At 40.2% G+C, this 27,711-nt stretch overlaps 1 protein-coding gene across 1 annotated transcript in view; it reads left to right on the plus strand.

Annotated features, from left to right (window-relative positions):
• The window catches only part of LOC129200316 (protein mono-ADP-ribosyltransferase PARP8-like), a 57,788-nt gene extending 31,267 nt beyond the window's left edge, over nt 1–26,521 (plus strand). Inside the window, exons 12-16 of the mRNA XM_054811643.1 lie at nt 802–855; nt 959–1,054; nt 15,233–15,325; nt 20,429–20,554; nt 26,399–26,521. Coding sequence (XP_054667618.1) covers nt 802–855; nt 959–1,054; nt 15,233–15,325; nt 20,429–20,554; nt 26,399–26,488 — 459 coding nt within the window. The 3' untranslated portion in view covers nt 26,489–26,521. The remainder of the gene's footprint in view (nt 1–801; nt 856–958; nt 1,055–15,232; nt 15,326–20,428; nt 20,555–26,398) is intronic.
• Nucleotides 26,522–27,711: the final 1,190 nt, after the last annotated feature.

Genomic DNA, 27,711 nt, shown 5'->3' on the forward strand with positions numbered 1-27,711 from the left:
CTGGGTGCCTAACTGCAATTTGAAGTCAGTGGAATGTGGAAGTGATGAATCTGGACCCTAACTTGTCTTCAGATCTTAGCTAAAGTATTTCAATCTCATATATGAATGCAATTAGGAGGATTGTTTCCCAGGAGAAAAAAGCGAAAAGTTGCCCAATTAAGCAGTTAAAGAAATGAAAGGCAATAAGCCTATAAACAAAACTAAAAAAAGCTGTAAACGGAGGTGATCTGACTCTTATTCAAAACTAGGTTTGGTTGAGATAGATGTCAGCCTAGAGGGAATTTTGTAGCCTACTAACTTGGGTAGCAGAAGTTCCTTCTAATTTATGTTGCTGTGTGTTGAAAGGCAGAAAGAATTTGAGTGGGATCTGAGCACAGAGATCTGTTAGCATGGTGCTTACAGAAGTGAGATCTTAATAAACAAAAAAGGAAAAGATTTTCAGATGTTCTGAGAGGTACATTAGTCTTTCAAGCCTACACAGATAGCCCATATTTGGGTAGACAATACACAGTTAAAATTTAATGGAAGTTACCAAATGCCAGGTTATTAGAATGGAATGAAGGCACTGGTGTTTCCATTTGAGATTAAAGTTTTTGGGATGCTGAGATACAAACCCTAATCAGATTTAAGAACTAAAAAGAAATGCTAAAAATCTACCCCACGCTCACTAAAAGGATTGGTTATTTGTAATGTCTGGTTTATGCAAATGAGAGATTGTTTGCACACAAAAATACAAATGTTTTACCATTTCCTTATATTTAGTCTACCAACACTGAAGCTGCCTCAACTTTTTCCTTGCAGCAAAATTATGGTGCAAAATGCATTCCAGTACGAGACCGTGGCTTTCTTGTGCAGGTAGGATGTCATGTCTTACCCATTTATGAAACACTGTGGAGCATGAGCTGACTGTTAATTATTTTTAAGCAGATGTTGTTATTCTCATTTTCATTGTTCTCAGACTATTGAATTTGCCGAGCAGCGGATACCAGTATTGAATGAATACTGTGTAGTTTGTGATGAACCCCATGTGTTCCAGAATGGTCCTATGCTAAGGGTAAGTGGATTGCTTGCTGGGATAAACAATGCATTTTATAATGCCTTAAATAGCAATGGACCATACAAACCTGTTATAAAACTATTGAATTATTTCAGATGCATTTCATCCTAATATCCTTTAGATGCAAAAATGTAATGCATATTAACTAGATTTTGCTGTAAATTTGAAAAAAATGTATTGCAAGCAAGGGAGATGGAAATCAGGCTTGTATAATATCATAGAAACATAAAGGGGGTATGTACTTCACTGAACACTATTGCGCTACAGTAGTCACAACTGAATAAGATAGAGGAAGTGCATTAGAGTGCTTTCCTGCTCCTCTGGAAAAAAACTTCTTTTAAAAACTTAGGGTCACCTCAGTCCTTGAGGTCTTATCAAGCCATGACCAGGGTATTCAGATACACAGCTGTTACTGCTGCAAGGCTGTGAAGTTCTTCTGACCCTTGTTTGCTCATCGGCTGCTGGAATGAGCCATCCTCCATGATGTGATAAAAAAAGCAGGAGAAGGAGATGCTCTGTGAAGTGTCTGATCTAGCAGAGACCTAGTCCAGGGGCACTGTTGTGGTTCAGTGTGCCCAAAGTCCAGCCAGTTAGGCAGCTCTTCCTTCCTTTCATTCCTGTATAACCAGGAACCAGGAGTTTGCCATGCTGAGTGTTGTACCCTCTTGTGCTGATGGTGAATGCATACGGTGAAAAAGACTAAGATCAGTCATGAGAGACACAGTCTGCCTGGAGCTACTGGATCAGTGCAACTTTGTGAAAGAGTATATTAGGAGAATAAAATTCTTACTTTTAGGACTGATCTTGCAGTTTAGAATCCTTCTTGTTTCTCCTGTCCTGAATCCTATGGAAACCTGAATAACTTTAAAAAAATTAAAGCCATGGAAACCTGTTTAATACTAGTATGTGAATGGTCTGACACCTGCCAATTTCTCTACAGTGTGACAAGCAACTACACATAAATTGAAGCAGACATCATCTATGATAGTTCCATGGAGCTAAATTCATGAAGGTTATTGCTTACACAGTAGCAGAAGTCACCTCAGCGTCATCCCTCGTGACACTCTGGCACCACGGCCAGGCATTCTGACTACAGGCAGGTTATGCAAATAGGCTGCTAATAGAATTTGCAAAAGCATCAACGTATTCACTTAGCACCATTTTTAAGTCATGGTCAAGCCTCTGTACTTTCGAAAATTCTATCAGGTGGTTTTTTGCATCTTCAAGACCATATCTACCTTTTAAAAACAGTCTTCTATCAGCAACAAAACTCTGATTAGAAGACTGTAGAAAAGGCATCAATTCCTTGTTATTCATCTTTGAATGCACTGCTATGGATATTACCTGTGACAGGATGAGATAAGACAAAGCGAGTAATTTTTGGATAGTGAGTAAAGTTTGGATAATACAATTATTTAAATTATTGGGGTTTATCTGTTGTCTGTAGGACAAAGCAAACAGCAGCATTTATTCCTGTTCACATGATGAACTATTAAAAGCAAACAGAGTGGAAAGTCATCTGCTCTAAATAAAAAAACCATAATTCTTCTTGCCTTCCTACCTTAGATATTAAAATCCCTCAGAATTACTTTTCTCTGTCTGCAGCTTAAAGAGGGGTCATTTTAGCTGTCTGAGAGTTTTTCAGCGCTTCAAAACAGGAAAGTGCAAACATGTTTGCCACTAAACACATATTCATCAGTGCCTTTGCAAGCAGCATAACCTAGCAAGCTTTGCAAAAAAGGAAAAGGTGTCCTTATATAACCCAGGGAGAAGGAGGTAGCGAGAAGAAATCTAGCATGCTCTGTGTATGCTTCAATGACTCAATAAGCAATATAGACCCATTAATGAGTTTTCAGTTCTGTAGAAGGTGAGAAAGGATCTCAGTTTAAATTATGAGCTTGCCAAAGGGTCTTAAGGAACTTTATGCTTCACTCTACTGAGAACTGTGGCAGTGGCAGCCTACGGTAGTCAATTGTAGAGTTTATTTACATGCTTCAGCTGCACGCACGCATACACATACATACATACATACATATATATATATATATATATATAATGTGTGTAAAGAGAATAAAGAATGACCCAACTGAAAGAGCACTTTAATACTGCTGCAACAGTGGATCTCAGAAATACAGTACTTTGTTAAGCAAAATGCAGGGGTCTTTCATCTAAGGCAAGGCTACATGGAATTTAGCCTTAATGTGACTTAATGGATCCCATATGTAGTATCCTTGGCCTTCATAAAGAGCTGTAGAGTGCTCATACTTTTGATACCACAGTAACTTCACCAGGTTTCATAATGATCAGAACCTTGCTACAGTCTGCTTTTATTTTTAGATTCTCTGTCTAGATCCCATTTTCTAAAGATGTACATATCTCAAAGGCATTACTTAGATAGGCTCTATCTGTATTTGATTGTGTCACAAGAGATGCCACAGACTAAATATCCTTGGATGGCTCACCAGTCTCTTCCTTTAAAGAATAATTCCTCCACACAGATGCGCACAGGCACATAGATGCACACAGGGCTGTGTCTGGGTGTGTGTACCCTTAATGATGAGTTTCCCTTCTACCTTTTGCAGCTTTTTTCTAACAACAAAGGCGGCATATGAATTTATAAAAGCATAGCAAAGTTATTGCTTGAGAAGTTATTTAAAAATGCATTTAGGCTTGATTTTCTGGTATTTAATGGAGTTTGATGCAATTGCAAAGCGGCCAGTAAGGAATTTGATTCTGTAATTCTCCAGTATGTCAGAACTTTCCTGAACTATAGTGTAGTTTAATTAATTGTCCTGAAATGCAGTTTAAAAAATTCAGCAATTGCCATCACACAATAATTACATTATTTGAATACTGTTAACTCTCATACCTGGGTGTACTTTTTTGTGCTGGTTATTAATGATGTGCATAATTCAGCTGTCTCATCCTCAGGGCAGCTGAAGACACCAAGTGAAACTGAGAGATAAAGTTTACCCTTTCTGTACATTTTCTCTACAGGCTATGATTTTATCTTAGTTATAAAGCATCTTTAAATCAGTCTCTCTCGGCACAAGCTTTCTTCTCAGTATTGTGTTTCTTTTTCCTAGATAACTTTTTCTGGGGGCTGTTCTGGTTTTAATATCTATTTAAATTTAATTTGCTTTCTTAAAATCTTGACATCTTCTTTCCCATAAGAGCAATTTGATGACAACAAGATGTGTCTTTTTATATAGAATCATAGAATGGTTTGGGTTGGAAGGGACCTCAAAGATCATCTAGTTCCAACCCCCCTGCTGCGGGCAGGGACACCCTCCACTAGACCACGTAGTCCAAAGCCTCATCCAACCTGGCCTTGAACACTTCCAGGGAGGGGGCATCCACAGCTTCTCTGGGCAACCTGTTCCAGTGCCTCACCACTCTAACAGTAAAGAATTTCTTCCTAACATCCAATCTAAATCTACCCTCCTTCAGCTTAAACCCATCACCCCTTGTCCTGTCACTACACTCCCTGATAAACAGTCCATCTCCAGCTTTCCTGTAGGCCCCTTCAGGTACTGGAAGGCCGCAAGTAGATCTCCCCGGAGCCGCCTTGTCTCCAGGCTGAACAATCCCAACTCTCTCAGCCTGGCCTCATAGGAGAGGTGCTCCAGCCCTCTGATCAGCTTCATGGCCCTCCTCTGGACTCGCTTAATTTAGCTTAATTTAAACACTAGATCCACATGGCAGACATACCTTTGTGTGGAATATGTCTGTTGCAGAACAATTGCATAATGTTTGGCTTTATGCTTTTACAAGGGACACCTGTCTTGCTCCAGAGCCCACAGTACCAATCTAATGATACAAATGTTCCCTCCTGGTTCAGGGATCCTGTTGCACACAGGAATCTTTGGATGTTGTTAGGCTATCTAAGTCACTTATTGCGGATAGATAAAGATGCTACCTTAGTGACTTATTGAAGATGAGTAAGAACAAAATTCTTAGATTTCTCTTGGGAATTTCTTTATGGAGCAAAGTATGGATCTTTCAGAGCAACCAGTTTTCTTTTGAGCTCCAAAAGCTCCTTGAAATACAGAAGACCAGAATTACAGATACAGTTCCTGTGTGTACTCCACAAGTGCGTATGTAGATAAAAACACATTATGTAGATGGGGTAACTTCAAAACACTCACAAACCTAATGCTCTCACAAGGAACTGCAGCTGTTATTACTGTGAAGGGAAAGGACAAAGGTTCTCTGGAATGTAAGAAGGAGTCTTAGAAAAGTACTATAACACATCATGAAGCTGTAACATTCTTTTTTATAAAGGCCCATGGTCCATTGCTTCATTCCATCCCCTTTTTTAAAAAAATGGTAAAGTAGGCAATGCTTTCCTATAGGTATTCACACCTTTCCCATATAAGGATGAATGTTATTTTTCATAATAGCATGTTTCTTTAGTATTTATTTCGAGAGCACAGTGAGATTTAATGATTATTTACAGTGCACTCAAAGTTATAAAAGCTAAATTGATGTTTAGAGATACATACTTATATAGAATGCCACTAAAAACTGCAAATTCCCTGAAATCACTGCATGGCATGATTTACAGTCTTTCTTCAAAGCACAGGGAAAATTCAATGAATACATGAATCCTAAGAAGATAAAGTATTATTTAACCTCTTGCATAACATAGACCATACTATTTCATGCAGTTATTCCTAACAGTGATCTGAATCCTACATATTGCACTGTTCACAGAAAGATTAAGAAACAGCTTTAAAATCATTAGTGAGGGTTGGGATTGCAGCCTTTACATCCAAACAGCTCCCTTATCTCATGTAAAGAATCACATCTGGCATCAGTATCTTCTGAAGTAGCTCTTTGCTCAGCTTTGAAAAACAGTGGGAAGTACAAGGTCAGACACAGGTGTGTGCTGAGGAGAGATGGATCAGGCAGACCTGGTAAACCTACTGAAAACAGTAACAGTCTGCTCATTTGAATCATTACCCTCCTGTCACTGTCTTTGAATTTGTTCTCAACAGAGTTCTTTAGATGAGTGAGACATGGACTATGATTTGTTTATAATTAATGGCTACATTTGAATTGTTTCAGAACATAATTTGAAATGCTTTTTTTCTGACATTTTAAACAGTTGGTTTATCATTCACCTATGTGTTGTTAAAGTAGTTAAATATATTATCCTGCTTTCTGTCAGGCTACTATATTGAACTAAATATTAGAAGTAAACTTAGGAAATTTTAATGACTTCCACAAAGCCCATTCTGAAGTACTGAGATATTCTCCCATGGGGCATGTGTCTGTAGTGAAAAGCCCCTGAAACTGGAGCTTGTTTCATCCACTTTCACTGGCTTTTGAAAATCTCCAAGGATGGAGACTCCACAACCTGTCTGGGCAACCTGTTTCAGTGCTTGATAAAGCTTTAGAGAAAGCTAATTTTAGCTTTCTCTAAAACTTTAGATAAAGTCATGTATGAGAGAATAAAAGCACTAATTGACCTCCAAAGGTAGTTTTCAATGATATGAGTTGGTTCGTCTAACTAAAAAATGTATTTTCCAAAGCAGATACGATAATATACTAAAGAAACTTCAGCATTATTTGGTTCTATATTAGAAGGCTATTAACTTTTTTTTTAATGCCATATGAAATTCCTCCTGTTACTCCAGAGCTGATAATAATATTCTAGGGAAGGACTAAGTTGCATTTTAATAATGCAACAGTTTTGTTGCTATAATAGTAGAGAAATATCTTGGTTTAGGAATTCAGCATGTACTTTTATTACAAACATTTAACTATAATGAGATCATGAGTCATTAACAAAAGTGGTTATTATATTTAAGGATCTGATTAAAAGAAGTATAATAAAAGTATATTATAATGTGTTATCATATTCAAAGACTGGAGGAAAGCAAATGTCACTCCTCTTTTCAAGAAGGGCAAGAAGGGGAAGACCCAGATAACTACAGGGTGTTCACCTCCACCTCGATCTCTGCGAAGGTGATGGAGTAGCTAAGCCTGGAAACCATTTCCTGGCACATTAAGGATAAGAAAATCATCAGGAATACTCAGCATGGCTTCACCAATGGGAAGTCATGCTTGATGAACTTGAGAAACTTCTATGATGAAGTGATTGGTCTGCTAGATAAGGGGAAGGCAGTGGATATTGTCTACCTGGACTTCAGTAAGGCCTTTGACACTGTCTTTCCTCAGGTCCTCACAGACAAGCTGTTGATGCATGGACTGGATGAGGAGATAGTGAGATAGGCTGAAAACTCACTGGAGGGGCCCAGAGGGTGATGAACGGTGGCACAAAGTTTATTGGAGGCCAGTGGTGTACCCTACCCCAGGAGTCAATACTGGGTCCAGTCCTGTTTAGTATCTTCATTAATCACCTGGATTATGGAGCTGAGGGTACCCTCAGCAACTTTGCAGATGATACAAAACTGGGAGAAGTGGGTGATGCTCCAGAGCGATGGGGTGCCTTTCATAGGGACCTCGACAGCCTGGAGAAACGGGGTGACAGGAGTCTCTTGCAGTTCAGCAAGGAGAAGTGCAAAGTCTTGCACCTAGGGAGAAACAACCCCAGGCACCAATATATGATGGAGGCCACCAAGCTGGAAAGCAGCTTGGCAGAAAAGGGCCTGGGGGTCCTAGTGGACACCAAGTTGAACATTAGCCAGCAATGTGCTCTTGTGGTAAGGAAGGTTAATGGTATCCTGGGCTGTTTTAAACAATAGAATTGCCAGCAGGTGGAGGGAGATGATCCTCCCCTCTACCCAGCACTGGTGAGGCCACATCTGGAGTACTGTGTCAAATTTTGGGCTCCTCAGTACAAGAGGGAAATGGAGCCATGGACAGAGTCCAGCAAAGGGGCCACTAAGATGATAAAGCACTGGAGCATCTCATGTAGGAGGAAAGGCTGAGAGAGCTGGGACTGTTCAGCCTGGAGAAGAGGAGGCTCAGGCAGGATCTTATTGTCTATAAATACCTGAAGGAAGGGTGCAAAAAGGATGGAGCCAGGCTCTTTTCAGTGGTGCCCATGGACAGGGCAAAAGGCAATGGGACCAAACTGAAACACAGGACATTCCATTGAAACAACTTTTCTACCTTTTTCACCTTTTCTGAGGGTGACTGTGGAGGTTGCCCAGAGAAGTTGTGGAGTTCACATCCCCAGAGACATTCAAAAGCCATCTGGACACAGTCCTGGGCAACTAGCTCCAGGAGAGCCTGCTTGAGCAGGGGTGTTGCACCAAATGAACTCTGGTGAACCCTTCCAACCTCAATCATTCTAGAATTCTGTGATCATATTCAGCTTTTACATAGTGTAATTTAAGATGTGTGGCTAATATCTTACTGTCTATACCTTCCTGAATTCCTCATTTACAAATACTAAAGCCATTGGCAGAACAGCATCATGGAATGGCTTTTAAAGACCCGAGAGACAATTATACAGGACAAAAAAAATCTTGGAATATATTTAATATGGTGGTAAAAAACCCCTCTCTGTATCAATAACTTTTCTTTCAGTCAAGAAGTCTCTTTAGAGTGCCATCTTGTGTTGAAACCTTAGACTGAGGCCTCTTTAGAACAAAGCAGGAAATAGTAAAAAACTCAGCAAAACTAAATATTGAAGCTAGTTTCTTTGAAATTTGTACTGTGGTACAGACATCTCTGCTGTTTAAAGTTTTACCCATAAAATATGAATGGTAAAATACTGTAAAACAATATTTGAAATACCTGTTGTTTGTATTTAGCTGTAAAAATAAATAGAGTCTGGTAATTCTAATCTATCTGTTCTTATATTAGTAAACTTACATTTTTAGAATATTTTTCATCCCAAAGTTCTCAGTTGTGATTTATTCATTATGAGTGAAATCTTGGCCTCGGTGAGTTCCTGTTGGCTTGAAGAGGTCTTGGATTTCTCTGTCCTTTGAATATAAGATTCTTAGCCACCACTGAAAAACAGTAGCAGTGATGTTCCAGAACCAGTACACCACTTAGGGGTGGGAGGTTTTTGAAGTAGACTAAACATCATTGAACTATGGAAAAAAGTGTAGATGTTTAGCCAGACTGGAGTTTAGCCAAGATGCTTGTGGAATTCCAAGATTCTTGTGGAATAACGCCATGGCACTTATTATTATTACTGCACAATATAGGCAGGTTCTATCTTTTTTTATGAAAAATGCCCCTCCAGGTACAACCAGGTACTTCAACAGAATGGATTTCAATCACTTTTTTTTTTTTTACCGAGAGAGTTAAATGGCTGCAGTACAACTTCTCCTGCCACCAAGAACTTACCAAAGTGCACCTTGCCCAGCTAGCACTCCATAATGCTTGTTGAGTTGCCAACTATTTATATATCTGGGAAGTAAAAATATATATATATGGAAAAAAAAGCGTATAAGCTGTCCAAGAATGCAGAAGAAAATGAAAAGCAGGAAATAAAATCTGAATTGGCCAAAACAGAGCAAGTGACATTTCTTATACAGCCTCAGTCTACTCTCATGTTTCTACAGGTCGTGTCTGCTTACCACTGTGGTATCTCCTATATCTTTCAGTAGCATGTTTCATGTATCCAATGAATATTGTGAGATTATTCAGAGAGCTTACCTTACAGATTTATAGTGAGACAGAGTATTACATAAATTACTCCTGCTCTTTAGCACAGTGTATACCTATATAAAGCTTACAGTAGCTTGACTTCATTGAGTTTACAGTATAGAATTGACAGAATAGACTATTTCAGTTGGAAGGGGCCTACATGATATTATAAATATTTGATTTCATAAGTTTATTTTTAAATATATGTTTTAGTATAAAGCAAAAACCTATCAATAAAGGTTATTAAACTGCAAAGCTGAATTTTAATTTCAATAAATCATAGGTTTTTAAATCCACTGTAAGCTAGTGCTGGATGCTTCACTCAGAAGTATAAACCATGGCAGAATAGGCAGATGTGCATTAAACTTACCTTTCAAAATGATATTGATCATTAATAATTAAAAATTGCTTAAACTCTTCAGCTTGATGAACCTTATGTTACAGTTAAGGGTAATTCTGCATGATTTCAGTAATGATTTAAGTAAATACAGAAATCATACAGTTTGTACTCAAATCATCACCTTGTAATTCTGTTTTCTAGGATACACATTACCTAAAACTTTTTATTTTATCAATTTTGAATTGAATTGACCCTTCTGTTATACTTTAGTAAACATAAAAGTCTTAAACTCATAAACGTGCTTTGCTCTAGTCCTCTTACGGAGAATAAGAATTTTCATACAGTGTTTAAGCAGTACTGGTAGAAAGTATATAAGTGCCTTATGAGTGCCTGCCTTCCAGGTACTGCTTTTACCTCATGTGTGAGATCTGCAGATACAACTGAGGGTTTTGCAGCATTTGTTAATTTACCTGAAAGCATGGCTTACAGGTACAAGCTATGAGAGAGCCACAAGAGACCCCTTCCTACAACTCTGAACTCTGTTTCAGAATTAATCATGTTATTCTTATTGCCTGAATATAACTGATTCTTAGGTAATACAGACTCAGGTGGTAGAGAATTAGCAACCAATCTTATTTTGCCTTTTCTTACAAATATAGCTAAGGCATACCTAAAAATACACAAACTGAAATAAACTTAAAAAAATGTAAAGCTCACTTGCAAAAGAGACTTCTACCTACCAGACTCCTTTCATCTCTCCCTCCTTCTCTCACCTGCTCTTTCACATTTTTTTACTCTTTTTCTTTCCCTCTTTCCCTCTTTCCCTTTCTTTCCCTCTTCCTCTCTATCCCTTTTCCTTCCCTTTTCCTTCCTTCCTTCCTTCCTTCCTTCCTTCCTTCCTTCCTTCCTTCCTTCCTTCCCTTCCTTCCTTCCTTCCTTCTTCCTTCCTCTCTTCCTTCCTTCCTCTCTCTTCCTCTCTTCCTTCCTCTCTTCCTTCCCTCCTCTCCTCTCTTCTTTCTCTCTTCTTTCTCTCTGTCTGTATCTGTCTATCCACATTTTCAATACTACTGCTGCTGTGTTATATCCTCACCCTTCTGGTGAATGTAAAGAGGAGACAGACAGACGTTCCTCCTGTGGAAAAACTAACAACTACCATGGTTGAAAGCAGGAAATAGAACAGAGGTTTGAAGTTACACTTCATCTCCATGCCTGTTGCTTTCATTAGGAGAAGTGAGATGGTCGCTAATGGTTTCACCTTTACCATTTGTTATATTTGCTGTAAGTCAGGCTATGATCCTTCCCTGAGCTTCTCCTTTTTGATCACGAGTTTTTAGTTGTGTCAGTCATGTTGCAGCCTCATTAGTATCTGTGTGACATCCCTCAGGATACAGGAAAGGGTAGCACATTGCTCATCTGAGCACAGATGCAGCACACATTAGAATGTAGCAAGATAGATCAATATCAGCTATGAAAGTTGCAGGTTTTTTGAATTGAAAGAATGTCTGGAAAATATTTTAAGTAGTGTATGGGTACAGGAACCAGAATGTCACATAATACTTAGGTGGTTTGCCTGTCTGCCATTCACAGTCGCTGCTGTAAGAAGTGACACTTGCATTGTAACAGACAGAAACTCTGATCAAGCCCTTTTTCATCACAGCAGTAGTTGGGTGGGTGCTACTGAGCATGCAAATAATGGGTGTGGCTAAAGGAAAAGTCTGAAAACCTCAAAAGCTTAAAAAATGCTTTCTGTTTTTGTCAGTGCCTTCTGCTTCCAAGCATTTGAAGTGTCAGGTTAACTGCCCAGCTCTTATTTTCTTCTGGCTTTTCCCCACTGGAATAATTATCCTTCTAAATAGTCTTTCAGCACCAATGATCTTCACTTAGCTAATAGTTTTGTGGAAGTCAATGGCTTTATGTTAATTTTCTCCTTTTGAGTGAAAACTAAAATATATGTGAGACCACTAGCAGCTGCTGTTGTTGAAGAGGAGTTACAGCTGCCCTCTTCAGGTAGTGGAGAACAAAGTTGTCCAGCTAGTCAGTTCTGCGTGCCTTCAGCGTGATGGTTGTAATCCGTGAAGTTCTGCATGCACTTAAGATGAGGTTCACGTTCAGAACTATATACTTAAGTATATAAGCCCTATTTTGTCATGTATATTCCCTTTGAAAACAATGGAAACTGGTAATCTAGTAGAAGTTAGATACTCTGTACCTTTGTGGATATGGATCCACATCAGTAAGAACATTTCTATACTTTTATGTACGGACACAAAAGTTCTTAGAAAGTTCAGCCTGCTGACTAGTATGTGTACTTGAACCAAAATAAGAGTATCCAAAAGTGACATTGGAACAACGTAGCTTTTACAAGTGTGTTAGTGTTGTTGTTCTTGTTTGTTTACTGAGGCTAGGGACATTTCTCATATTTATGATACGAGGTCAGAACAAGACTGTTCTTGTCCCAAGGGCTCACATCCTATTACAAGAGAAGAGACAAGCGGATACCATAAAGGGAAACACACTGGCAGTATGCAAAACATTAGCAGCAGTGTAGGAGCAGCCTTGAATACCACTTTTCCCATAAAGCCTGTGATTTTCTTTAATCTCTGTCTTCTTGAATTGATTTATTAACTTAGTTTTAGTATGTTTTCATTGGTTCTCTCATGCACAATTGCGGACAAACCCAAAATATGGAAATGTGACACTCAATAGATGTCACCATTATGTGACAAAAAAAAGCCCTCCAAATGTTTGCTTCTTAAGTGTAAGCCAATCTTTTCATTTTGTAGGGAAAGAAAGGAGTTTAAACGGTTGAACCTAACTAATGACTGGAGTAGAGGACAGTGAAATGGCCATACCAACATCTCTTGGACACTCTACTAACATTTGTGGGAAATTTAAGTTAAAAGCATCTAATTTGGTTAAATTGGGACAAATTTCAGAAACAGGATCCAGAAGCACTCTTAAAATGGCTGGAGTTTGGGTTAGAAGGCATCAGGGTGGATACATGAAGGCAGGCTATTGAAGTGTCTGTATAGCTACAGGGGTTCGGTTATTTTCCCCGTTAGACTGCAGAACCAATATACTCAGTGGGCATAAAGGTTCATCAAATACATACAATCAAAAGAATTGTATAGACCCTAGCAGTAATTTCTGTTCCTCTTCAGAGCTCAAATATTGCTGTGTTGCTTCTCCTCATATCTACAATTCTCCAGCCTTAAGAGCTTAGCTCCAGTGTCCACCTGAGAGAAGAAAGGCCTTTCAAATGTCAAATATAAGTACAGTGACCATTTTCCTAACTTCCCTCTTCTGGATGCACAGATATTTTTGGGATCTTAACACAGGGGGAAAAAGGAAAAAAAAAAAAAGAGCAAAGATGACAAATCCTGTATTCCCTTTGCCGTCCTTAAGTCTCAGGATAACTTACTTTGTTGAGGTTGTAAACAAAATGTCAAAAAGCTATTTTCTTGACACTTTTCTTCATGGCAAGCATGGCTAAACTTAGATTGCTCTGCTGTTCCAGAGCAATCCTTGCTCTGGAATCAAAGGGCGTCTGTGCATACTGTTGATTATGATAGTCAAGGTGGTAGTGCCACCATGCTTCCCCAACTAAGCAGAAGATTTAACCACCTTCCAAATGTGGAAAACCTAAGAATAAGGAAAATAATAAATACTTTTTGTCTAGTGTGCCATGGCACAGTGAATTGGATCATGTTAGGCTTCATCTGCTGCCTAATGCAATGTAACATAGCAGATAAAATAAATCAAATGGGTGACACTCTATTAGACTTGAAAGATGATAGCTCTTGTGAAGCAGCTGATGTGAGAATATGTCAATGCAGCAGATTTCAGATGTTTATTGAAGTCTTGAATCTTTGAAACCCAGCAAATGCATATTTTAAGGGCTATGAAACAAGTGACTACAAATACAGCAGTATGCTTATTACTGACAAAGCTGTTGCCTGAAACAGAATTCAGCTAAATCTTATGTTTTCTTTGTGTGCTCAATTCTTTTTTTCATTTCTGCAAGTGCTTCCTAGAGACATTGGCTTGAACTTCAAAGCGTACCACTATAAATGCTGTAGTGATTATTGTGGTAGCTAGACTCATAATTTTTAGTTACAAAAGTTCAGTAGTGTCTACCAAGATAATTTTAAGTTTCACTCAACTAGAATTTATGAATATGGATTCAAAGCAATAGTATCCAGAAAATATTTTTTATTATCTTCAACACTGTAATAAAAAGTTATGTTTACTTGGGTCAATATTAAGGAAGGTTTTAATTTGCATTTCTTTCTTGTATTTCTTTCAACTGTTTGTTCATTTTGAATGCTCACAACAATTCACTGTGTAATTCATTACTTGAGCCTTTAAAAAGTTGATCTGCTAATTATCATTCAGTAAATAAGCATAGAGTTGCTGTAAAGGTTGTAACCAGTTAGGAAGTCTATGAAGTCATGCCTATTCTTGTTACTTAAAGCTGTTCTTTTTGTTTCTGCTTTGTTTGCTCTATGAAGGCAGAACGCTCGATTTGAAGTTTAAATAAGTTTTTTATGTGATCATTGTGATGGTATTGTGAATTAATTATATCAAAAAATAGGCAAAAAACTGGTTCAACAGCAAGTTTTTTTAATTATTTTTTGATATCTGAAAAAAGAGTGGAAGCATCTTATTTAAATAACATGTAGCCTTCCCAAATACAGTGTTTTTTTCTATAAAAATATAACGCATTTTCTTAAAGTTTACAAATAAATTGTTAATTAGTTAAAATTAAAGTAGCTTCTTCAAGAAATTTGTCTTCTAAATCAGACTTTTTTGTGTGTTCTCAACAGCAGAATAACAAGCTGTGAAGAATAAACCTCTATTTATGAAGAGAGTGTGCCTCCATTAGTTTCTGGATTTGTTCTCTATTACAGTATTTTTAATTATGTAGGAAGTTTTCAGAGCCTGACACGATAGTGTTAAGGACACTTGGGTACTATGCCTGTAATTTTGTTTTTGTAATCTGTTTGGATTTTTGAAGTTTAGCCTCTGTGAGTACGTACAAGTTATTCACACTTGTTCTTCAGATTATTAAAATGCTTCTCTAATATATCTTCCTCAATAATTGGCATGTATTCATAATTTGAAATTAATGTTGCAGTTAATATTTGAAGAAAAAAATTAACATTAATTGTATTTGGGCTTTGTTGTAGGTATTACATGATAAAGTCAAGAACCCAAAACTAGAACAAAAATATAATTAACTTTCTTTCTCTGTGTAGCCCACAGTTTGTGAACGGGAACTCTGTGTATTTGCTTTCCAAACATTAGGAGTGATGAATGAAGCTGCTGATGAAATTGCAACTGGGGCTCAGGTAGAATTATCCAATGCTTATTATATGTCTGATTTTCCATAGTATACTCAGTCTTCTCAGTCTCTTTTAGTATTTATTTTGACTTGCATTCCCCATATCAGTACCGTTTGGTAAGTATTATTTATTTGTCCACTCTCACAGCTGTAAATACACTGGTTTATGCATAGCTTTTTCAAATGGTACTAATGAGGTGCTTCCATTGTTTTGCTTCAATGTAATTAGAGTAACCCTGTTTTCTTGTTCTGCTGTATTCAATTAGATCACCTGGGTTGTTAATAAAGGCAGTCATTGTCATTTGGAGATAATTCCCATTTATTTTCACCTAATGAGCCATTACTACTCTCATGCAATTAATAAGCTACTTCCTGTTCATGTTGTTGGGATGCAGCTATCCACTGAGCATCTGTTGTTTTGATCATTAAATAACAGTGGGAAAGTCCTTACTGATGTTGCTAGATAGGTTTTTTCCTCTCTTCTCAAGAACCAGAAATTTAATATAAGCTTGCTTCCTGACTCTAAGTTCAATTATTAATGTAGTTATAACCATATAATTGTTTTCTTTCATAATTTTATGTGGCTTAAAGTATTTTAAACTATGTTTCCAAATCACCATTTAACCTTAGATGACAGTAAATTCAAAAGTTAACAGATCTTATGTATAAGATCCTTTTAAGATCTTAAGTTAAAAATTTACACATCTTACAGAAAAGGACATTCATTCCTCTCAGATTTCCTAGACACTTATCACTCACTATGCATTTGTGTAGTAAGAAACAGGGTTTTTTTGGAAGACTAAACGTTCAGTTCAGGTAACCTTAACTAGCATTAGTGAGTCTAGCCACTGGAAATAAACTATTTGGCTAAGTGCCTGAATACTGCCTATGGGCATATCCTCAAAGGAAGAAGCTTGCAGCAGTGTACACCAACTTCTTCACTTGAGAATATGACTGCAGGATCTGAACATCAGCTCTTCATCTGATGTCTGAAGACTGTTAGATGGCTAAATTTGCAACATAGAGCATACCAAACATTGGGATACCTGTGTAAGCTTCTAAGGAATGGAAAGAGGTATGCTGATGAAGCCCTACCTCTTCCTCAGCCTGAAGTCCTCTGAAGACCTAAGCTATGTGTTTCTGGGGAGCTAGAGGGGTTTTTTTTTAATTCACGCACTTACATGGTACATGACATGTACATTTAGAATCATAGAATCATAGAATAGTTTGGGTTGGAAGGGACCTTTAAAGGTCATCTAGTCCAACCCCCTTGCAATGAGCAGGAACATCTTCAACTAGATCAGGTTGCTCAGAGCCCCATCCAACCTGACCTTGAATGTTTCCAGGGATGGGGCATCTACCACCTCTCTGGGAAACCTGTTCCAGTGTTTCAGCACCCTCATCATAAAAAAATTCTTCCTTATATCTAGTCCAAATCTACCCTCTTTTAGTTTAAACCCATTACTTGTCCTATCACTACACTCCCTGATAAAAAGTCCCTCACCATCTTTCCTGTAGGCCCCTTTCAGGTACTGGAAAGCTGCTGTAAGGTCTCCCTGGAGCCTTCTCTTCTCCAGGCTGAACAACCCAACTCTCTCAGCCTGTCTTCATAGGAGAGGTGCTCCAGCCCTCTCATCATCTTCATGGCCCTCCTCTGGACTCACTCCAACAGCTCCATGTCTTTCTTGTACTGGGGACCCCAGAGCTGGACACAGTACTCCAGGTGAGGTCTCACTAGAGTGGAGTAGAGGGGCAGAATCACCTCACTTGACCTGCTGGTCACACTTCTTTTTATGCAGCCCAGGACGTGGTTGGCTTTCTGGGCTGCAAGCACACATTGCCAGGTCATGTTGAGCTTTTCACCAACCAACACCCCCAAGTCCTTCTCCTCAGGGCTGCTTTCAATCCATTCATCCCCCAGCCTGTAGCTGTGCTTGGGATTGCCCTGAACCATGTGCAGGACCTTGCACTTGGCCTTGTTGAACCTCCTGAGGTTCAGGTGGGCCCACTTCTCAAGCTTGTCCAGGTCCGTCAGGATGGCATCCCCTCCCTCCAGTGTGTCGACCACACCACACAGCTTGGTCTCATCTGCAAATTTGCTGAGGGTGTACCTGATTCCGCTATGTCATTGATGAGGATATTAAAAAGTACTAGTCCCAGTATGGACCCCTGAGGCACACCACTCATCACTGATCTCCATCTGGACCTTGAGCCATTGACCACTACCCTCTGTATGCAACCATCCAAACAATTCCTCATCTACGAAACAGCCCACCCATCAAATCCATATCTCTCCAATTTAGATATACAAGCAAGTAGCTCTCACTTCTCTTTTTAAGTACAGCTGACACGAAGGGTGGTCCTGGTTTGCTCTCACTCTGTGTTTTATGTAGATATCACTGTTGCAGACATATGCAGAGCTTGCTCTAGATTTCTAGAGTACCTCTACATCTACAGAGCTTTGCTGTAGCGTACTGAAGTGATTACAACTGTAATAGTGCTTAAAAGAGACAAGAGGTTTTGTTGATTGTCCCATTGGACTGAGGTGACTAAATTTTGCTAAGTTTCACTTCAGTGATAGCATTGCACCCAGCTCACTCCATTTGATCTGGTTGAGCTCCCATTCCCGTTTGCAGAAAGAATTCAGCACTTCCAAGGTTTGATTCACCTGAGCTATTTCTGACATTAGTTTAGGATAGTGTGATTATTTTCTTTATTGATTACAAAGAAAGCCTGGGCTGACTAGTAAGAGGTAGGTGTTCGCATTGTGAATTTCTACATATTGTCAGAAGAATCATCCTCCAAATCATTTTGTGTAGTGAAGGAGCCTAAATATAAGTTCCCATTATTAGAAATCACATCCTATTTTTATCTGCTGTGCTTTCAGCTAGTTTCCTAAGGTATACACCTATACTTTGTCACTCCCAATATTCTGATGGCTCCTCCTTAATAATAAGTGATTGTACTTTCTAAAACTTTCAAGCCTGAAGTCACCTTGCCTTATTTTAGTCACGTAGTTAAAAATGCCCGAAAATTAAATGCCTGATTTGTTGGTAGTTCAGACTCCCTGTAGAGAGTCGCTAGAGAGAGAGAGGCACTGTCTGAGTGAATGATGTCATAAGAGGGAATTGTCATCAGTAAGTGTCGTCTTGTCCTCCTTGAAAATATTTTAATCCTTGAAAATATTTTAATCCTTACTTACATACTTCAGTACCTACTGTTAAGGAAGAGGCATTCAGGCCCAGCTATCAGGACATTTACTAGATCCACAGCACTTCCTGTTACCAAGGAATACATACACAAGTTTGTATTATAGTGTTTGTATTAGACTTACCTCCCAGTTTAAGTTGCTCTGCATACCACCACCTCAAAACAATGATCTCGGGGAAATCAGGGTTTAACTAAGCCTAATCTATGCACGTTTTCCCCCGTATCAGACCAATATGCAGATATCATGGTGAGAAACAATATAGGATTCAGCAGCTGGTTTAAAGGAGGGCTTTAGGATGGTGTTTTAAGAACAACTGTGCCAATTTTAAGACAGAGTCTCATCATACAAATCATAAAGCAAGACAACTTTGACTCACTGTATTAAGATATTTGGGGACTCAAACAACTCTTCCCTAGCAGTGTTTTGTGACTGGGGGCTAAGTGCTTCTGAAAAGCAGGGCGCATGAACTCAGGCTCAGTTTCATGGTGATATATTTACACAGTTGCAGGCCTGTTGCCTGACCCAGCCATGTATGCAGATTCCTGGTCTCCTTTGCAAATGCTGATACAGATGCCCTATTTTGAAACATTCATCACACTTAGAGGTATTAAATACGGGAAGGTAATCAGGGCACCATGGAGTAAGGGATTATTATTTAAATAACTTCATTTTTCAATATATGTAAGATATTTAGTAACTGGAACTAACAGAATATTTTTAAACTGATGGAGAACATTGTCCATTCATGCTAAAGGAGCAGAGGAGGAGAATGGCAACAGTATGACTCACTGCAGCGCAGTTCCTTTTCTTTTTCATCATGATTCTTATTTTCATTCTGCTTCTGTAAAGGACCATCTTTTTTTTTTCTCCAAATGATCAGATACAATGGCAGATATATAAAAACTTCTAGAACAGCTGGAACTGTGTGATGAGATGTGATCCACGTGGAGTTGTGGGAGGGATGCCTACTACCTACGACTCATTTCAGCTTTTCCTTTATTTCGTGGGAAAGTCTGTTTTCACACAGGAATATTTTCAGAAGGCACAGAAAAAACAAGGGAAAATGAGCTAATTGGAGCTACATTTTTATGTAGCAACTTTGGTCTTCATTATAAGCTGGATTTAGGTTTCACAGCTGCCAGAAATCTGCATTCTCTCTGGTTTGTCACTGTTGTATTCTATTTTTAACCTCTGAATTACAAATTTTGAAGTTATTATAAGGAAATCTGTTGCTAAGTTATATATATGCCTACATGCACCTATGTGAATACATGCCTGCGTACACATTACATGCGTGATCTTATGGTGAAATCTTGGAAATCATAGATACTCTAAGCCATATTGTAATTTTGTACAGCAGGATGGAAGGAAGAGGATCTCCCAGTGTGAGCGGTGCAAATGACTGTTAAATCACTGCATGGTTCTGGCTTTAGCAGAAGCAATGTTTACTTGTGTTTCTATGATTACAGTCTTCAGGAGAACAGCAGGCAGTGGTACAGATTCACAAACTCTTCCTAGTTCTTGATTCAGCATTTTTCACTAGCACCTACTGTACAGATCCAGCACGACTTCATTTCCCTAGAGAATGAATTTATTCCAGGAGTTAGCACATGTGCACAAGAGAAAGCAGGACTGCAAGCAATGTATTTGACATGATAATACATTTAGGACCAGATACTGGTCCTATTTATGCACCTGGAATAATGTACCAGGGCTTAACCCGAAGCCTGTTGAGGTCAATGCAAAAATTTCAGTCCTAAACTACGTCCTGTGGATAACACAGTTTGGGTAATATAGTTAACAATGAAATATGGTATTACTATAATGTCTAAAAAAAGCAGATTGGAAGATACAATATGAAAGTACATATATTGAATAAATATTTTTTTTTATCCCTAGGTGGTTGATCTGTTAGTATCCATGTGTCGGTCTGCATTAGAGTCACCTAGGAAAGTCGTCATTTTTGAGCCATATCCTTCTGTAGTTGATCCTAATGATCCTCAGATGCTGGCCTTTAATCCCAGGGTAAGCAGTTATCTGTCATTATGTCATAGCTTGGGTTTAGTCATGCATGAGACTGCAAAGCAAAGCCTTCTTCTAGAGGTACAGCTCCAAAATATAGCACAAATGTGTGACTATTTTCAGAACTTGGTAGCTTTTTTAATTGTTTCTGAGAAAGTATTTGAATATAAACTGTAAGTTGCATTCAAAGTTAACGTTGAAGCCAATAAATTCTTTTAGGGTACAAATTCTACAAGCAAAATTTTATATTCTTAGTGTCTTTCTCTCAGTGTACACATTGGACACAAAGAGAAAAATGGCATTTGGGAGGTGTAGACCATGTAAACTGGGGAATTTCCAGTCCATCTTCTTATTCCTAAAGTGGTTATTGCTGTCATTTCATTTTCTCTTTGCAAACTATTATGTCCTTAAATGTAATTTAATCAAATGTTGATATAATAGTCAAGTTCTGTACAAGAATGAATTTTGAAGTAAAGAATTGTATTTGCACTGCTTCCTCCTCTGGATGCAAATACCACCTCTCAGGGACACCTTCTAGAAGCCATGAAGCATCTTGCTTGAGCCATCCCCCAGGGCATAAATGAGAATTTTGGATGTCCTGCACTGGGATGCATTTCACTTTTTCTGAGCAAAGGCCAGTTAGCAGTAGTTCTTCCCTAGGAAGGGGCAAGCATGTTCTGTAGCATGTGGGAAGGGCTTGCCAGGAGGTGCTTGGAAGAAGGCTGATGAGGAGACAGCTAGTCTGGTGGCTGGGTAAGGGGAGTTTGAAGCAGATGAGGGAATATGAGAGAGGGTCACACCAGAAGAGGAATGGAGACAGCCCCTGGGCTGGCAGGGCCCACACCTCCTCCTCCCAGCTTCCTGCTAGGATGGGCGAGGTGAAAGCTCATGGACAGAAGTTCGTAAGACCCAAAGATGAGAACAGTGAAGCTCCTGAAGGTGACATGACATGGGGAGCTGGTGAAGCATGGACTGTTAAGCTCCTCCATGCAGAAAAGGTGGAGCTGTCTGGTAGCGGTTCCCAAGCAGAAGGTAGGAGAGTATCAGGGTGAGGCAGCGGGACAACTGAAGGACCTCTAATGTTTTGTAGAGCTGTTAGCAAAGCAAACACACACCTATTTATTTAGCATTTTATTTAACTTTCGGTCACTTTGCTATTTCAGTTGCCAAGGGAAGCAGCTCCCGTGCTGGTACCATCCGCTCTAGCGCGGTGCGCAGCAGGGTATCCCGAACCGGGAGATCCTCCAAGGGAGACGAGAGAGCTGCTGGGAGCCCGCAGCTCTCACAACAGCAGCTGACAAGACCTGGGTGGGACCAGTAGTAAGGGTGGCCAAGTCCCCCCTCCCCGTGTACAAAAAAGCATTTAGGGAGCGCCAACAACCAGAAGTGCCTTGAACAGGGCAGGCAAACAGGGTGTGGTGCATCAGAAAGGGTGAGGCAGTTTGTGCAGGGAGGGTGCTGAAGCTCTGTCAGCTCTACCAGGGCACAGTAGTATCCACCTGACTGAAAGCCGTGGCTTCTCTAAGCTCTGCACCCACCATGACTGATGCAGGTCCCCAGACAGAGCTCCACTGAGAAGATGCTGCCACCCAGGTGTCAGGCTGCAGGGTGTGCCCTGCTCTTACACCATTACCGGCCAGCTGTAGTGAGCACACCTGTGGTAGGTGTGGCCAGGTAGAGGAACTCTTCTGTTCAGTGACAGAGTTCAAGGAGGAGGTGAGCAGGTTGAGGAGTATCAGGGAGTGTGAGAGAGACACAGACTACTGGAACTGCACCCTACCTTCCCTGGGACAGGCCCCACAGGCAGGCTGGACACGTGACATGGAGGATTCCCTATCCTCTCTCTCCCTGGCTGAACACAGCGATTTAAGGGTTAGTAGCAATGGAGACAAGTTTCTGCCTGGTGCAGCAGGCACATCCGCCCTGTGACTGCCCCACCTTCCCAGCTGCCATTGCATAACAGGTACGAGGCTCTGCAGGTGGAACCGAACAACAAGGAGGAAGATGGTTCATCTAACTTGGTTAAGTTGGCCTACGCCCTGCATCAAAATTTCTTCCATCAAGAAAAAAAGATGGGTCATTGTCATAGGAGACTCCCTTGTGAAGGGAACAGAAGCCCCAGTATGTCCACCAGACCCACTTCTTAGGGAAGTCTTCTGCCTCCCTGAGGCTAAAGTTACAGATGTGAAGAGAAAGCTTTCTGCCTTGGTAGAGCTCTCAGATTATTATCCATTGCTGATTTTGCAGATAGGCAGTGATAAGTTGCAACAAGAAGTCTGAGGGCAATCAAGAGAGGCTTTAGGGCCCTGGCACAACTGGTTAAGGGATCAGGAGCACAAGTAATATTCTCCTCTATCCCTCCAGTTGCATGGAATTATGAGGGGAGAAGCCGGAAGAGCCAGCAGGTCAATAACTGGCTCCGAGCCTGGTGTTACCAGCAGGATTTTGTGTTTTTTGACCACGGGTCCATCTACGTGACACCAGGCCTGCTGGCAACAGACGGGGTATACCTGTCTCAAAGTGGGAAAAGGATCTTTGCACAGGAGTTAGCAGGGCTTATTGAAAGAGCTTTAAACTAGAGTTGAAGAGGGAAAGGGATAAAAGCAGGCTTACTAGAGATAAGCCTGGGGGCGGCACACCAATGTTTATGGGATGCTGTTATAGTGAGGTCCTTCAGTCTGCCATCTCAGTGAAGGTAGGAGATGGAGAGCCATGCAACAGCAAAGACACGAGGGTAATTGATGGGTTAGAAACCATGGAAGGTCAGGTAGGAATTAGGACTTCTCCCCTCAAAAAGGTGACGCAATCAGTAGCCCAGCTGAAGTGTATCTACACCAATGCACGCAGCATGGGGAAAACTATGATATAGTTGCCATCACAGAAACATGGTGGGATGACTTACACAAGTGGAGTGCTGCAATGGGTGGCTACAAACTCTTCAGAAGGGATAGGCAAGGAAGGAGAGGCAGTGGGGTGGCCCTGTATGCTAAGGAGTGTTTTGATTGTTTAGAGCTTAATGATGGGGATGATAAGGTTGAGTGTCTATGGGTAAGAGTCAAGGGGAAGGCCAATAAGGCAGCTGTCACTGTGGGAGTCCATTATAGACCATCCAACCAGGATGAAGAGGCAGACCAGGTATTCTATAAGCAGCTGGAAGAAGTCTCACAGTCGCTAGTCCTGGTTCTTGTGAGGGATTTCAATTTGTCAGACGTCTGCTGGAAACACAATACAGCAGAGAGGAAATAGTCCAGGAGGTTCCTAGAGTGTGTGGGAGAGAACTTCCTCACACAGCTGGTGAGGGAGCCAGCAAGGCAAGGCATCCCGCTGGACCTGTTGTTTGTGAACAGAGAGGGACTTGTGGGTGATGCGGTAGTTGGAGGCTGTCTTGGGCACAGCAATCACGAAATGATAGAGTTTTCGAGTCTTGGAGAAGTAAGGAGGGAGGTCAGCAACTGCCACCTTGGACTTGTAGAGGGCAGACTTTGGCCTGTTTAGGGGCCTCGTTGACCGAGTCCCTTGGGAGGCAGTCCTGAAGGGCAAAGCAGTCCAGGAAGGCTGAGCATTCTTCAAGAAGGAAATCGTGAAGACACAGGAGCAGGCCGTCCCCATGTGCCAAAAGCCAAGTCAGCAGGGAAGAAGACTGGCCCGGCTGAACAGAGAGCTTTGGCTGGAACTCAGGAAAAAAAAGGAGGGTTTATGACCTTTGGAAGAAGGGGCAGGCAACTCAGGAGGACCACAACCATGTCATTAGGCTATGCAAAGAGAAAATGAGAAGGGCCAAAGCCCAGCTAGAACTTAAGCTGGCTACTGCAGTTAAAGACAATAAAAAATGTTCTTATAAATACATTAACAACAAAAGGAGGACTAAGGAGAATCTCCAGCCTTTGTTGGATGTGGGGGGAAACGTAGTGACAAAGGATAAGGAAAAGGCTGAGGTACTTAATGCCTTCTTTACCTCAATCTTTAGCAGTAAGACCAGTTGTTCTCTGGGTACTCAGCCCCCTGAGCTGGAAGACAGGGATGGGGAGCAGAATGAAGCCCCCATAATCCAGACAGAAATGGTTAGTGACCCGCTACACCACTGAGATACACACAAGTCGATGGGGCTGGATTGGATCCACCCCAGGGTACTGAGGGAGCTGGCAGAAGTGCTCACCAAGCCACTTTCCTTCACTGATCAGCAGTCCTGGCTAACTGGCAACATCCCAGAGGTTAGCAAATGTGACATCCACCTACAAGAAGGGCCAGAAGGAGGATCCAGGGAACTACAGGCGTGTCAGATGGACCTCAGTGCCAGGGAAGGTTATGGAGCAGATCATCTTGAGGGCCATCACATGGCGTGTACAGGATAACCAGAGGATCAGGCCCAGTCAGCACGGGTTTATGAAGGGCAGGTACTGCTTGACTAACCTGATCTCCTTCTATGACAAGTTGACCTGCTTAGTGGGTGAGGGAAAGGCTGTGGATGTTGTCTACCTAGACTTTAGGAAAGCCTTTGACAACATTTCGCACAGCATTCATCTGGAGAAACTGGCTGCTCATGGCTTGGACAGGCGTACGCTTTGCTGGGTAAAAAACCGGCCAGGCCCAAAGAATTGTGGTGAATGCAGTTAAATCCAGTTGGCAGCTAGTTACAAGTGGTGTTCCTCAGGGCTCAGTATTGGGGCCAGTTCCCTTTAATACCTCTATCAATGATCTGGACGAGCGAATTGAGTGTACCCTCAGTAAGTTTGCAGACGTCACCAAATTGTGCAGGAGTGTTGCCCATGCAACGCTGCAGGCTTGGGGAAGAGTGGCTGGAAAGCTGCCTGGTGGAAAAGGACCTGGGGTTGTTAGTCAATAGTCGGCTGAAGATGAGCCAGCAGTGTGCCCAGATGGCCAAGAAGGCCAACAGCATCCTGGTTTGTGTCAGAACTAGTGTGGCCAGCAGGACCAGGGAGGTGATGGTCCCCCTGTACTCAGTGCTAGTGCGGCTGCATCTCAAGTCCTGTGTTCAGTTTTGGGCCCCTCACTACAAGAAAGACATTGAGGTGCTGGAGCATTTCCAGAGAAGGGCAACGAAGCTGGTGAAGGGTCTAGAGCACAAGTCGTATGAGGAGCAGCTGAGGGAACTGGGGTTGTTTAGCCTGGAGAAAGGGAGGCTGAGGGGAGACCTTATCACTCTCTACAGCTACCTGAAAGGAGGTCGTAGCCAGGTGGGCATTGGTCTCTTCTCCCAAGTAACGAGTGACAGGACAAGAGGAAATGGCTTCAGGTTGCGCCAGCAGAGGTTTAGATTGGATATCAGGAAAAAATTCTTCACCGAAAGGGTTGTCAAAGCATTGGAACAGGCTGCCCAGGGAAGTGGTGGAGTCACCATCCCTGGAGGTATTTAAAAGATGTGTAGATGTGGCACTTAAGGACATGGTTTAGTGGTTGCACTTGGCAGTGCTAGATTGATGGTAGGATTTGATGATCTTAAAGGTTTTTTCCAAACAAAACGATTCTATGATTCTATGATTCTGTTTAACTTAATAGCATGATGTCCAAATAACTGTCAGAACCTGTGTTTTGTTACAAATATTTGTTTAAAAAATTGAGCTAATTTTTTTTAGTGTGTCGACGATTCCAGTGAAATTCAAAGAAAAACCACCATGATAAAATTTTTTCAGGGAATTTTCCTGGGCTATGAATGAGACAGTCTATGTGTGAAGTGGAAGGAAGCTATTGGTTAGAAATCTTTGAAAGGATTGGTTTGCTGAACATGCATCCTAGCTTTGGTTTTACACACACTCAATGAAGTCAGGTTTTTGTAGACCCAAAGACTAATATTCTTTTAATTTATTTGCTTATTTTATGCTACATCAGAAGAAGAATTATGACCGAGTCATGAAAGCATTGGACAGTATCACTTCTATTAGAGAGATGACACAGGTGAGTTTAAAAATCTTCACCTAATTTAATCGCTATTTCTACAACTAGGAAGCTGTTTATATTGCTTGGCTATGATGGGTGGGGAAGTCAATTATATCATCTCTTTCCTGTAGAGCTGTAATAATATTAAAATGTGTGTTAAAAATAACAAATCTAGGGTTTCCATATTGGCAGTCAAATAAAAGTGATGAAGTAGAATTCAGATCTTTTGAAGTTTAAATAAGAGATAATGACAGCAGAATGGGACATTGTAACGAGATAACCACCAGCTGCTGTATTTCTGGAAATATCAAAGCCAAACTGGGTCTCTTATTTCCAAAGCAAAAGAAATTGATTTTGTGACAGTGTTCTGAATGATAGCTTTATTTCTATTATAGCAAAACACTTGATCAGCTAAGTATGGTTGGGGACTTGCAAGGTTGAATCTCTTGGGATTAATACCGTATGATTTCTCAGTATTCACAGTGGGACAGAATCTGATAGCCATATGTTATTTTTGTTTATTATGTTTATTGTGTTAGTTTATTTTATATTATTATGTGATTTTTTTAATTATGTTTATTGTTATGCTTCCTTTCCCAAACAGCCCAGCTTGATTGCAACTGGTTATTGAAATCTCTCCAATGTACCTTGCTTTTCCAAATGCTATATAAATGTAACCTCACAACAGTTTATAAATCTTACGCTGTACCTGTTCGTAAAGTACTTTGGGATTCTGGAATGAAAAATGAGGTGTATAGAGAGGAGAAAATAAATTGAAAATTATAATTCACAGTTTTGTTACGTAATGTAACATCTTGTAAAAATTTAAAAAATATATACCTAGTATAATTTCTTTTTAAAAAGAAAAATAACCACCATTTTGTGGGTTTTTTAATGTTAAAATAATTGTTGAACTGAGGAGTTTTAAAGGGATGCATGGCACTGTGACTGAAATCAAGAAAGATTTTCTAAAGGATTATAAGATGATACAGTATTTTACCAGTTTATAACATCAAATGGTTAAAAAAATGGAGTGGATTATCTTGGTTTATTTTGAGAGATTTAATTTTGTGAAGTTCCAGTCCAACTTCGTAATGCAAGCACCAAACATAAAATGATGTCTTCTCTGCTGTTCTCCCTCAGATCACCAATGTTTGCTATAATATACTCATTTTGATGCTAATTATATGCTTATTATTTACTCCAGGGAAAATAATTGCTATATTAATTCTTGTTGTTGTCAAAACACATTTATAACTGTACAA

Source organism: Grus americana, unplaced genomic scaffold (genome assembly GCF_028858705.1).
Source record: "Grus americana isolate bGruAme1 unplaced genomic scaffold, bGruAme1.mat H_44, whole genome shotgun sequence".
Classification (NCBI taxonomy): Eukaryota; Metazoa; Chordata; class Aves; order Gruiformes; family Gruidae; genus Grus; species Grus americana.